The 13,958-nt window shown below is 33.9% G+C and overlaps 1 protein-coding gene across 38 annotated transcripts in view; it reads left to right on the forward strand.

Annotated features, from left to right (window-relative positions):
* Positions 1 to 13,958, forward strand: part of LOC149789875 (uncharacterized) — a 704,306-nt gene that overhangs the window by 434,841 nt on the left and 255,507 nt on the right. For all 38 annotated transcript variants that reach the window (XR_016423748.1, XM_089971883.1, XM_089971882.1 and 35 more), the window contains 7 exons: positions 1,791 to 2,093; positions 4,105 to 4,410; positions 5,061 to 5,175; positions 7,177 to 7,349; positions 8,851 to 9,138; positions 11,946 to 12,248; positions 13,268 to 13,570. Coding sequence is in view for 37 of the 38 variants with exons in the window: in XM_089971883.1 (XP_089828009.1) it covers positions 1,791 to 2,093; positions 4,105 to 4,410; positions 5,061 to 5,175; positions 7,177 to 7,349; positions 8,851 to 9,138; positions 11,946 to 12,248; positions 13,268 to 13,570 (1,791 nt within the window). In the remaining variant the exon portion in view is untranslated. The remainder of the gene's footprint in view (positions 1 to 1,790; positions 2,094 to 4,104; positions 4,411 to 5,060; positions 5,176 to 7,176; positions 7,350 to 8,850; positions 9,139 to 11,945; positions 12,249 to 13,267; positions 13,571 to 13,958) is intronic.

A 13,958-nucleotide genomic window follows, 5' to 3' on the forward strand; every position in this document is an offset into this window, starting at 1 on the left:
GATGGTGACAACCTTATTAACAGTTTGTCATGAAAATTTCATAAAACTGCATAGTTAGTACATTATCAAAACAGTCTGTAACTGAAGACATTGTTACAACATTGCATTGTCAGTACATTATCAAAACAGTCTAACTGAAGACATTGTTACAACATTGCACAGTTAGTACATTATCAAAACAGTCTGAAACTGAAGACATTGTTACAACATTGCATAGTTAGTACATTATCAAAACAGTCTAACTGAAGACATTGTTACAACGTTGCATAGTTAGTACATTATCAAAACAGTTTGTAACTGAAGACATTGTTACAACATTGCATAGTTAGTTCATTATCAAAACAATCTGTATCTGAAGACATTGTTACAACATTGCATAGTTACCATAGTACATTATCAAAACAGTCTGTAACTGAAGTCATTGTTACAACATTGCATAGTTAATACATTATCAAAACACTTTTAGCATTGTTACTTTTTATCACATAGTCAGTACACTTTACATATGATTTGTGCAGTTTCATATTTTTGATATGACATGCTAAGATATCACATGTAATTCTGATTGGTCCCAATAAGCCCATTAAATTTGTGTGCAGTATTCTCTTTACTGAATGGCTGCAATCATGGGAATTTTTTCTTACCCCACCATCTAGAATGTTTTGTTATTACTATCAACATTCTGGCAGCTATTTTTCCAATGGATTAACCAAAGGGAATTGTCAGTCTGAATATATCAAATTTATCCCACAGGGGCTTATTATGCCATGTATAGCCTGTCATGTGCTGAAAAATGCCATTAAACCCTGAATAAGAAGGAGATCAACAGGAAATAAAACTAAGGAAATAGTCAATTGATAGAGGGCACGGGGAGACATGGGGCAATATACCTGTAACAAAGATTCACTCTATATACAAGAGTGATTTAAGTGTTAAATAAGCTCACCTCTGTTCACAGAAGAGTTTGGAAATTAATATCTCCCAACTAACAGTAATTTTTCTTACCATAGAATTTTTACATGGCAGAATATATGATGCAATTCCAGGTAAATAAAACTTGTAAACTGGATACTGTAGTCTATTATTACAGATCAAATAATGCAAATATCCAGTCACAAATACAGTGAAATAAATCTGGAATTTCTGCATTTAATAATCATCATTTCACAATATCCCAACAATTAGAGATGCTTAGTGGTGAAACTGACACTTTTTATCTATGAACATTGATTGTTTTCCCTAACATGAGTCAAACTGTGATATCACATGAAATTTCTATTTTACATTCTGTGTTGTAAAATGAGTTTGACTGTGTCATATGTTCTGTTGTTTAGGAAGGAGAGTTTCCTTTGATTTATAATTTGTAAAAAGAAACAAAATCAACTTTTAAATGTTGATTGTTATAGAACTGCCTCTGGGACTATTTTTTATGTGCAACAATTGAAACATGCAGTATTGAGTCAGAATGATCAAGATTATTTTTTCTTCTTTTTCTATAAACTTTTTGCATTAAAAAATACTATGTGATCAAAAGAATTTCAGATGGGTAATGACTTAATATTAAATTTATGAAACTCATTGAATAATGTCCAGCTTTTGCTTGCCAAGGCTCACAAGAGCTGGACTTTTATTCAGCTTGTTGAATAAATTTATTTTAAATCATTACCCACTGAGATCCTCTATACATTTTTACTCTATATGTACTTCATATCATTATTGCAATGAAACTATTATTATTATTGTGACTAATTATTATTTTTATTATTATCAATTTTGCATTATTATTATAGCTGTACCAGATGCCCCAGCAGCACCAACTGTGAGTGACATCACAAAGTCGTCTGCTATGGTTACTTGGAAACCACCAGCCAAAGATGGTGGAAGTTCTATTACAGACTACATCTTGGAGCGCAAGTCTGATACCAGCAGTAGATGGGTCCGTGCTACAAAGGATGCAATAGAGAGCACCTCCTATCAGGTTACAGATCTCATAGATGATACAAAATACCAATTCCGAGTCATTGCCAACAATAAGGTTGGATCCAGTGAGCCAAGTGCACCCTCAGAACCTATCATAACCAAGGAACCATGGGGTGGGTCATATTGTCTTTGTGTCAACTGTGTTTACAGATAGGTTGCTATAGATACAGTACAACATTTCTAGGTAAAGAGATGTCCTCAGTACCACTGTCAGCATTAAGATTTTCTGTTTGTTTCATGTATTATTCAGGGATAATGCATTTGAAAGAAGTTGCTATGCATAGCATAATGTTGCATAATATTCTATTCAGGGATAATACATTTGACAGAAGTTAATATGCATGGCATAATGTTGCATAATATTCTATTCAGGGATAATACATTTGACAGAAGTTGCTATGCATAGCATAATGTTCCATTGTACTCTTGTTGAATATATACAATACAGATATTTACCAGATAATATAATAATACTACTATTGACAAATACAAAGACTCCATTAAAATTTTAAATTGTACTTGGTAATAATCAGTGAGACTGATTTACAGTGTCTATACTGATACTATACTATAAAATCAATGTCATCAACCATTTTCTAAACTATTTTCATGATTGAAAAGTTCAGTGAATTTTCTTTAATTTTTGGGGTATCAATTTCACTAGCGTTGCTGTATTTTAAATTTGTTTATTGTTGAATGGCTGTATTTTAAATTTGAGAATGGGGAATGGCTTTAATTTTTTGGGTTGTGGAGTGGTTTTAAATTTGTAGATTTGGGAATGTCTTCTAAAACTTGCCAACCTCTCGGACAGAGTTGAAGTTTTTTTTTTTTATCCTGAAAAAGCGTGTTTGGAGGGCCCAAAGGAAGGTGTGAGGGAGTGTCGGTGCACATGACCCAACAAAAGTGATGTTATACAGTTGAGAAAGTCATCTACTCATATAAGCCAATAGAAAATTTATGGAAATTCAGATTGAAGAAAAAAAACATTTCTTGTAACATTTAATACACTTTTAAACAGAAAATAATAGGTATATTTAGGGACTGAACATTTAATTTGGGGGTGGGGTGCTAAGAATTTTTTAAACAAGGAATTAATTATTTCTTTATTTCATGATAATAGAAACATTTTCCAAGTAATATAAAAGATATTCTGTGTGGAGGTATTGTTTTGGGGTTGTTTTGCAATAATATTTTTTCAAGTTATTTTGGGGCCTGAAATGTAAAAAAAATCCATGAAAATTGTATGTTCATATCAAAAATACATCAAAATTGTATGTACCTTAGAAAAAGAAGTGATAATTTTGTACCTTACAAAAACCATGAAAATAATTTTTAAAAAAATGAAAATTGCATGTACCCAGTCCCCCCCCCCAAAAAAAAGCCTATGACATGTGTATGTACCCAACAAACAGCCATGAAAATAGTATGTATTTAACAAAAACGATCAAAAAATGTACAAACAAGAAAATTGTGTATACCTAGCAATAAAAACTTTTAAAAAAACAAACTATAAACATTGTATCTACCACAAAAAAAAAGACATGAAAATTGTATGGACGTAACAAAAATAGGGACTCTGCAATATATATTCTCAAAATTGACACACAGGCATGCATGTATAATGGCAACCTACCAATCAACAATTTATCATTGGCATTCAAATATTGACACACAGACATCCATGTGTAATGACAACCAGCTAATTAAGAATCTATCATTGAAATTATTGATACACAGACATGTATGTACAATGACAGCCAACCAATCAACAATCTGTCATTGACATTAAATTGTTGATACACAGACATTTTTGTAAAGTGACAGCCATGCAATCAACAATCCATCATTGACATTAAAATGGTTTAGAATATCAAAGGCAAGGAACATTAGAAAGTTTAATTCTGATAGAAAATGTATAATGGACAAACATGCATTAACTTTTGAGGTTAATCATTGAGGTGTTTGGGTTTTAAATTGGCATGGCTGGGCACTACTGTACAAGAAGATTATTGGAGAGATAAAGCATATGTTGCCTTACTTTGATGTCGGTAATTATGAAGAAGAAAAAAAATGAAATATTTCAGCTTTAATCTGGCATAATATCACTGTTAACCCACATTGTAGACAAACCAGGAGCTCCTGGCACACCAGAGATCATGGGGACCGACAAATCTTCTGTTGCCTTGAAATGGACACCACCTACAATTGATGGTGGTACACCCATCACCAACTACATTATTGAGTACCGCAGACCTGGTGCATTCCAGTGGAAAAAGGCTAGTGAGGGTCACACTGTGCCAGAAACAACATACAGTGTGACAGGACTTAAACAAGGTGATGAGTATGAGTTCAGAGTCAGTGCTGAAAATAAAGCAGGAGTTGGACCAGCCTCTGCTCCGACACAGCCTGTTAAAGTCATTGCACCACTTGGTAAGAGAAGATAGTGTAAATTGTCATTCATTATGTGTCTTTAAATCTTCAGCAATACTTGAAAAGTCACCATAAAGTGTACCACAAAGTCAGCCACAACAATATATCATCATATATTAATTTACTAGAAAAGACAGTCAATAGGGAGGTTGAACTAAGGTTGTTAATTGTTACATTAACATATTTTAAGCAGAGAAAAGTAAATTACTTTATTAGTTGGGTTGGTAATTAGGTATCTAATGAATCAAATAATTATTCAGTTCATTAGCTGTTTGAAATTTTTAAAAAAATCACAACAAAAGCTGATGACATTGTGTTTGGAAGGAATGTGCGATACTTCAACAAAGGTTTACCAAATCAGTTTTAGAATTGCTGATGAGTAATAATGATATATGAAAATATATTTCAAGTTTAACATTTTACAGTCTTGCTAATTCAACTTCCATTTGCTCACTATTTCTGTTTATACAGCACAGTGCTGAAAATAGTTGATTGCAGGTGATTTGGGTGTGCAATCATCTAACAATACAGTTAATTTTAAATTGTATAAAGGTATTAAATTGCATTGGATTAAAAAGACTAAATCATATCAAACTTTGTTACAGCAATATTTCAGCAACATTTTATTTCATTAATTTTATGTGTTGCAGTTGGTGTGCCACCTATGATCCTGGAACCACTTACAGATACCACAGTTGTGGCTCCTAGAGATGCTCTTCTTGAGTGTGACTTAGAACTTGGAGAACCAGAGGCTGAAATCAAATGGTAGGTAGAAGTCAAAGGTCAGCATCAAATGGTAATTAAAAGTCAAAGGTCATGGTCAAAAGGGTAGGTAAAAATCATAGGTTAGGGTCAAAATGTCAAGATATGATTTAATTGTTTATCACAAAAAACATTACTGTTTGCATTTGTATGTTTGTGTCTTAAAGACAGAAGACTTAAACTCAGACAGACAGACAGAAATATGGAGATAGACAGACAGATCTTAGCAAACTTTTATATTTCATATATATAACAGAGTAATTTAAAGACAAAACTGGACTATAAAAGAGGTTTAACTAGGCTGTCATTTTCTTCCTACCCTGGTAGTGAACAGGTCTCTAAGTTGGCACATTGTTGGTTAAACGTATTCCTGGTTGTTTGATAGCCAAGCCTGACCTCACACTTGTAACCAGCCGGTTTTAAAACTCTGTCTTTAGAGTGACATGGACATGTAATTTATTAGCATAACCGGTTTACTTTGTATGGACTTTTTAAAATTATTGTTGGCTTTTTCTCTCACCAACATATTTTAACATTTAAGTACCTGAAACAACAATTTCTTAGAATTGTTTTAAAATAGAAAATTAAGATCAATAGAAATATCCATATTTTGAGTGTACTAGATACTGTAAAAAACTTTAAATTTGCAGGGTTCCAATTTCTATAGTTTTCATGGGTAGACAGCAGTCACCTCCCACCCCCACCCCCCCATCATATGCAATGGAAATGCATTACCTGCGTTCTTCTTTGTTTTAATCCCATGGCTATTTTCAGTGTTGGGAAGGTGAAATATACATTAGGATAAGTACATGAATGATGTGGAATGCTGAAATTTAATTATTGCAATTAATTTCACATGAACTTGAAGACTCACGTCAGATAATGACTCTACCTGATGTACAATAATAATGCAGATTTACTGTCCGTCTTTTCCCTTATTTATTTCCCAAAGCATATATTATTCCCATTTATAAATACATTTTTGCACATAACAACTAACTTTATCAGCAGATTAGTCCTGCTTTCTCAAAGTCCATTTCAGTCAGGTCTCAAAAAGTGCTTCTTGGTCCTGTGTGCAGATAATCCACTTTGTGTGAATTGCCTTAAGGGAAGAGTTTACAGGTCAAAGATCAACTGAGGCCTGATCATTGAGATCATTTCCACTGTCCTCCAGTTCATTTAACTGATCAGTCAGCTGTGTTGAACACTGCCTACTCATGAAGTCATGATTTGAGGTCCTCTTTGTACAAGTTGTTAAAAGTTAAATCAAGGGGTGCAACTTATCCATACATGTGTCTGGCACACACATTGGTATAAACTCATTTTCCTTCTGACTTTCTCTACCATGCATTTTAAAAACACGAAAGATTGCAGCCATCTTTTTGTATTATACTGAATGAGGGAAGTAAATCATGTACAAAGTTCACATAGAGTATGAGAATTTGGTCAGCAAACTGAATCATGGAACCATCATTGCTCCAGTATATTTCTGTAAATGTCACATCCTAGTCACATGGGAATTTGAAACCCATGAAGTAAAGTGTTTTCCAATAGTGCTTCTTTCAGGTATGGAAATTTAGCAGATTACTATTTGAAACTACTGGTGAAAATTATATTTTGGGCATGTATTGGTTTAAAATACTGTAGTAAATTGTTTTAGTATTCTGCATGTCTTTAATTATAGTACGGATTTTTTTCTCTATGTTTCCAAAATAAACTCGCATCAGATATGGTGATCATTTTACCATCCTAATTTTTAATCAGGTTTAAAGGCATTAAATGCAGTAATATTTTTACCACACACTTGTTTTACTCAGGTTTAATGGGATCAAAGAAAATAATCTTTTTACCACACTTTTTTTTTACTGAGGTTAATCTTTTTACCACACTTTTTTTACTCAGGTTTAAAGGCATCAAATGCATTAATCTTTTTACCACACTTTTTTTACTCAGGTTTAAAGGCATAAAATACATTAATCTTTTTACCACACTTTTTTTACTCAGGTTTAAAGGCACAAAAGAGATTAAGAAGAGTCCCAAGTATGAGATGAGCTATGAGGACAACGTGGCTGCCCTTGTCATTCACAAAACTGAACCAGCAGACACAGGAATTTACCGATGTAAAGCAGAGAACCCTCTAAGTCAAGTACAGTCAGAGGGATCACTCACCATACACAGTAAGCAGCAACTTATGTGTATTTCTTAGTTGGAGAGTGAGTTGTAGATTGGCAGGATTTATTCTGTTTTAGCAGTTGCTATAAGGTCTTCATATCTGTTCAACCTGTAAGACATTAGCCCATTACCAATATCTGTTCAACATGTAAGCCAGTAAGACATTAACCCAAGTATTCATATCTGTACAGCATATAAGCCTGTAAGACGTTAGCCCATTACCCATATCTGTATAATATACAAGCATGTAAGACACTGATCCATTACCCATATCTATACAACATGTAACCCTGTAAGACATAAACCCATGTCTACATATATGTACAGCATGTAAGCCTGTAAACGTCAGCCCATTACCCATATCTGTATAGCATATAATACATTAGCCCATTACCCATATCTGAACAACATGTAAGCCTGTAAGACATTAACCCAAGTCATCATATCTGTACAAAATATAAGCCTGTATGACATTAATCCATTACCCATATCTGTACATGTAGGCCTGTAAGACTTTAGCCCATTACCCATATTTGTACATGTAGGCCTGTAAGACTTTAGCCCATTACCCATATCTGTACATGTAGGCCTGTAAGACTTTAGCCCATTACCCATATCTGTACATGTAGGCCTGTAAGACTTTAGCCCATTACCCATATCTGTACAACATGTAACCTGTAAGACTTTAGACTATTACCCATATCTGCACAAAATGTAACCCTGTAAAACTTTAGCCCATTAACAACTTTTAAAAAATGTCAATTGTATTTCTGGAAAGTTTAGTTACCCACAAGTTTCCGTTGCTATACCATAACCCAAATTCTTTCACAAAGAACACAGCAAATCAAAATCATCTCTGCTTTGTACAGAGACCATAAAAGACAACTACTGTATGGTATCAATAATTGTCCAACAAATATGACTTGTTAATCATGCAGGTTAGCTAAATCTACATTTTGCATTTCATTTTATTAATAGAGTATAAAAACCCACCCCAAAGTTTGGAGTTCGACTACAAATGTCAATTTACAGAAGCCATGAGCTTTTACAAGACATTGACATGTGCCAGTTGAAATATAGATTAAAGTGAGTCTAATATACAGGAAAGTTGTAAAGGTAGCATGTCATAGAATTTGAATCATTAATAGTAACATATTACTATGTTGTCTTTACATAGAATTTGAATCATTACATAGTAACTTATTACTGTGTTGTCTTTACATAGAATTTGAATCATTACATAGTAACTTATTACTATGTTGTCTGTACCCTCATTTTTTAGAGATGGTGCAGTTGAACTTGGGTACCAGTATCTTCTGGGAATTTGGGGTGGGGTGGGGTGGAGTTTGTTAACCTCCCCTGTTATGTACATCAAGTTATTTCATGCTATTTGAACCATGAGAAGCTCTAATTTTATGAGCCATTTGTAGACTTAAGAATACCTAAATCTTGACCTTAACAAAGGATATGAACTGAGCTAATCCAAATATTGTAAAATAATTTCAGCTCATCCTAAACTGGAGTATGACAACAAACTGAAGAGTGCCCAGATGGTCAAAGCAGGTTCTACACTCATTCTGCCTGTCAATATCAGTGGCATTCCATCGCCAGAGATCATATGGTTCCTGGATGAGGAACCACTGGAAAAGTCACCACGTGTTTCCATAGAGACAACCGATGACACCACAACCTTGAAGGTCAAGAATGTCATGTTAGATGACTCAGGTCTCTATTCAGTTGAGGCTGAAAATGTGGTGGGAAAAGCAATGGCTGACTTTGAAGTCACAGTCAGAGGTAAAATCTATACCATGTTTACTGGGTTATAAGTCAAGTCTAACAGCAAATTGCATGGACCCATATCTATTTGCATAGTGTGCTGGCAGATCAGGTTCTGTTATTTGCAGTTTGACACAACTTGAAGGAGAGTATTATATGACACTAATATCAAAGTTATCTAATTGGAAACGTGGATTCATTTTTACATTAATTGCTTATAAAGTAGTCCGTTTAGTCAAGTGAAAATATTTCTATAATATTTTTGACAGTTGGTTAACTGCAAATTATAAATGAGCTATAAATATTTGTTACCATGATCACATGGCATATTTATAATAGTTCCATAGACAGCATCAGATTACTAAGTGTAAATAATGATAATGCTAAACTAAGTACAGCATCATTTGTGAATAAAATAGTCTTGATATGATAAATAAAGTACCACATGATAAACTAAGCACAGAATGATAAAGTAAGTACAGCATCATTTGTGAATAAATTAATCCTGATATGATAAACTAAGTATAGAATGATAAACTAAGGGAAGATAATGAGTGTTTCGATGTGGAAGTGAACCCTCCCATCTGCTGGTGTGTCCCAGTCCCCCACTGTGTCTGACCATGGTCGTTACTATCGTAACTCATCAGAGGAAATAATATGGGTTGATTCGTTTGTTCAGCGGATCCTATAGTCTATATGAGAGTACATCATTACTCTTGTCCAGCTCTTCTACTTGTACAGTTGTCAGGAGAAATGAGACTTCAAACAAAATGAGAATACTGGGAGAACCAGTTATAGAATGCTCAGACGTGAAGCATTTGCTACTACCATCCCAATCAATTCTGCTTTATAAAGAAGCTAGAAAATTTATTTCCAAATATGTGAAATTAAAAAGGTGTCTGACTAGCCCCAAGAGTGTGGTCTTAAAAGGAAAATTGCTCGAGGATTAGAAATTAATCTACACCCGAGATTCACTAATTCTCCCGATTTCATCAATGCATAGAACACCATCCTCTGAGAAGCCTCAAAACTAAGAGGGCACTACCAAACACATGTCATCTATTTACTCACCTGCATGAAATATATGTAGGTGAAACTAAAAGGGAATTCAAGTGAGAATAAAAGAACACTTGAGGGATATCCATAATCATAAAGATTGTGTTAAATATCAGATAACAGAAATTATTAAAACTGATCCAGAGCTCTCCAGTTGGTTTTATAGGAACAATAGAGAACTTCATTGGATATACCAATTACATACTCTACAGCTGGTAGGGGGGATTAACATCTTGGTCTTAATGGGAGTTCTGAAATTTTTTAACAAAACAATAAACTAAGTACAGCATCATTGGTGAGTCAAATAATCGTGATAATTAGCATTTTGGATAATGGACATCTTGAATGATTAAGACCAAATTCCTTAAGTTCTACACTCCAGCAATATTTGTGAGATACAGGAATCACTTTTCTGAAGGCATGATAGATGTTGTTGTCATGGTAGTAGATATTAACATTAAGTCCCTGGATTTATCTCAGTTTCTGGACACATTTTTGTGTGCAGCTTAATGGGTGTATTGATAATTGATAGTACTACTCACTATGGGAGAGATAGGAACAGTGACCTACTTTTCATGCCACAGCCATTATGTTACATTTTTTCATTTAGTCCAGTTTATCTGACACTCTTGTTTGTAGTCCCAAAACTTGATGGTTATATTCATCTTGTTTGTAGTCCTAAAACTTGATGGTTATATTCATCTTGTTTGTAGTCCTAAAACATGATGGTTATATTCATCTTGTTTGTAGTCCTAAAACTTGATGGTTATAATCATCTTGTTTGTAGTCCTAAAACTTGATGGTTATATTCATCTTGTTTGTAGTCCCAAAACTTGATGGTTATAATCATCTTGTTTGTAGTCCTAAAACTTGATGGTTATATTCATCTTGTTTGTAGTCCTAAAACTTGATGGTTATAATCATCTTGTTTGTAGTCCTAAAACTTGATGGTTATAATCATCTTGTTTGTAGTCCTAAAACTTGATGGTTATATTCATCTTGTTTGTAGTCCTAAAACTTGATGGTTATATTCATCTTGTTTGTAGTCCTAAAACTTGATGGTTATATTCATCTTGTTTGTAGTCCTAAAACTTGATGGTTATAATCATCTTAGAGGATGCTGTAGGTCATGGTGATGTACTTTTGTACCAACTAGGGCACAAAACATTGTCAAGCAATAGCAACGTTTCATCAAAGTTGTTAACTGGGGCAATTCTTCATCAAAGCCATCATCTAAGGCAACTAACATATTTGTAAGCAATATCAACTCTTCATCAAAGCTGTCAACTGGGGCAACTCTTCATCAAAGCAATCAACTAGGGCAACTACATATTGACAAGCAATATCAACTCTTCATCAAAGCTGTCAGCTGGGGCAACTCTTCATCAAAGCCATCAACTAGGGCAACTACATATTGACAAGCAATATCAACTCTTCATCAAAGCTGTCAACTGGGGTAACTCTTCATCAAAGCCATCAACTAGGGCAACTACATATTGACAAGTAATATCAACTCTTCATCAAAGCTGTCAACTGGGGTAACTCTTCATCAAAGCAATCAACTAGGGCAACTAACATATTGACATGCTATAGCAACTCTTCATCAAAGCTGTCAATTAGGGTTGACTAAATGGAATATCATACCTTAAATTTTCTTTTAGTTTTAATATTTTAGGCCAAAAAAATAATGATTTTTTTATCATTGAAATAAATTTCAGAATTATACATTTTGATGCAGATTGTACATAATGACTTTGATATTATTTCAGACAAGCCATCTAAACCTAATAGTTTGAGTGTCATTGAAGTCATGAAGGACTCTGTTGTGTTGTCCTGGCAACCACCAACAAGCACAGGTGGCTCTAACCTCACTGCTTACATCATTGAGAAACGTGATGCCAAGAGGAACACCTGGACTCCAGTGGACAAGGTGTCAGGAATGACCCTAACTTATGCTGTTCAAAAACTTTTAGAAGGAAATGAATATTACTTCCGTGTCTCTGCTGAAAATGACCAAGGTCAGAGTGAGCCTGCTGAACTTGATCAGGGAACTGTAGCCAAGAGTCCATTTGGTATGTGTTTAAAATTTTCTTAGTCTAGATGCTAAGATCTACAAAACAATTCTTCATCAAGTCCAATTTCTAAAAACACCAATCAGCTTAAATTCTGAAAAGGCAGTCAGCTTAAATTCTGTAAATGGCAGTCAGTTTGAATTCAGAAAATACCAATGAGATTAAATTCTGAAAGTGGCAGCCAGCTTAAAGTCTGAAAATGACAGTTTAAATTTTGAAAATACCTGTCAGATTATAGCCTATTGTCTTATTTTGCAATTTTCTTTTAGATAGTTGTCTTTATTTCATATACTACATGAAATAAACGAAATACATTTATTTTTTATTTACAATGCAATAAATTCTAAGATAAGCAAAATCACTTGCAAGATGTTTTATTTTTCAGGTTTATCATTTATTTGACCTCTTAGACAGATTGTCATGGTTCATCATTTTCTTATTATTTAGACAGTTTGTCATGGTTCATCATTTTCTTATTATTTAGACAGATTGTCATGGTTCATCATTTTCTTATTATTTAGAAAGATTGTCATGGTTCATCATTTTCTTTTTATTTAGATAGATTGTCATGGTTCATCATTTTCTTAATTTTTAGATAGATTGTAAGAGTTCATCATTTTTTTGACTTTCAGATAGATTATCAGGATTCATTATTTTATTAATGTTTTGACAGATTGTCAGGGTTCATTATTTTTTTAACATTTTGACAGATTGTCTGGGTTCATCATTTCCTTGACTTTTTAGATAGTCTGGATTCATCATTTTCTCAACTTTTAGACAGATTGTCAGGGTTCATTATTTTCTTCACATTTTGACAGATTGTAAGGGTTCATCATTTACTTTTAAACAGATTTTCAGAGTTCAACATTTTCTTGACTTTTAGGTAAATTGTCAGGGTTCATCATTTACATGGCTCTTAGAGTGGTGACATTTCACGACAATGCACATAATTTGATTGGTTCAAGTTGTTAATGTCCCAATGTACAAAGAGACCAAAATTCTTATTCCCTTTCCTTTAGATGTTCCGGATGCTCCCACCAATCTGCATGCAACAGAAGTCACAAAGTCATCCATTACCTTGACATGGCAGCCACCTTCTAAAGACTGTGGCTGTCCCATCACAGGCTATATCATTGAGATCTGTCAAAATCGCAGCTCTCGCTGGTCTAAAGTCAATACAAAACCAGAACCAGAGACCACATACACCGTTGTTGACCTTGTGGAGGGTAATGAGTATCAGTTCCGGGTCTCAGCAGTCAATGCAGTTGGAGTTAGCAAGCCATCTGAGCCTACCAGTCCCATAGTAGCCAAAGAGCCATTTGGTAAGGAAAAACTTTGTGATATATAAGCAAGTGTTTACCATAGTCTGGTTATATGACAATTATTTAAATGCATGTGTGCAAAGGACCATTGATTGATTCAGTGCACATGATCTGCATCATATCAAATAGACTAAAGTGCATATCTGATGCACAGAATTTAGACATTTTCTTCATGAAAAGAACACATAATTAGAGTACAATAAGTTTATAAGAAAACTCACGTGATTCCCTGAAATTAATCCATTCCACATTATATCCCAGTTATATTATTCCTAATATACATCATTTTGCATCAGTGAAAATTAATTTTCATACTAATGATAAATATGATGTAGCTATCTCAGCAATCGGAGGACTAACCATCTAAAATTTCCTCTTAGATGGAAAC

This window comes from Sinohyriopsis cumingii, chromosome 10 (genome assembly GCF_028554795.1).
Source record: "Sinohyriopsis cumingii isolate HCF-2022 chromosome 10, ASM2855479v2, whole genome shotgun sequence".
Classification (NCBI taxonomy): Eukaryota; Metazoa; Mollusca; class Bivalvia; order Unionida; family Unionidae; genus Sinohyriopsis; species Sinohyriopsis cumingii.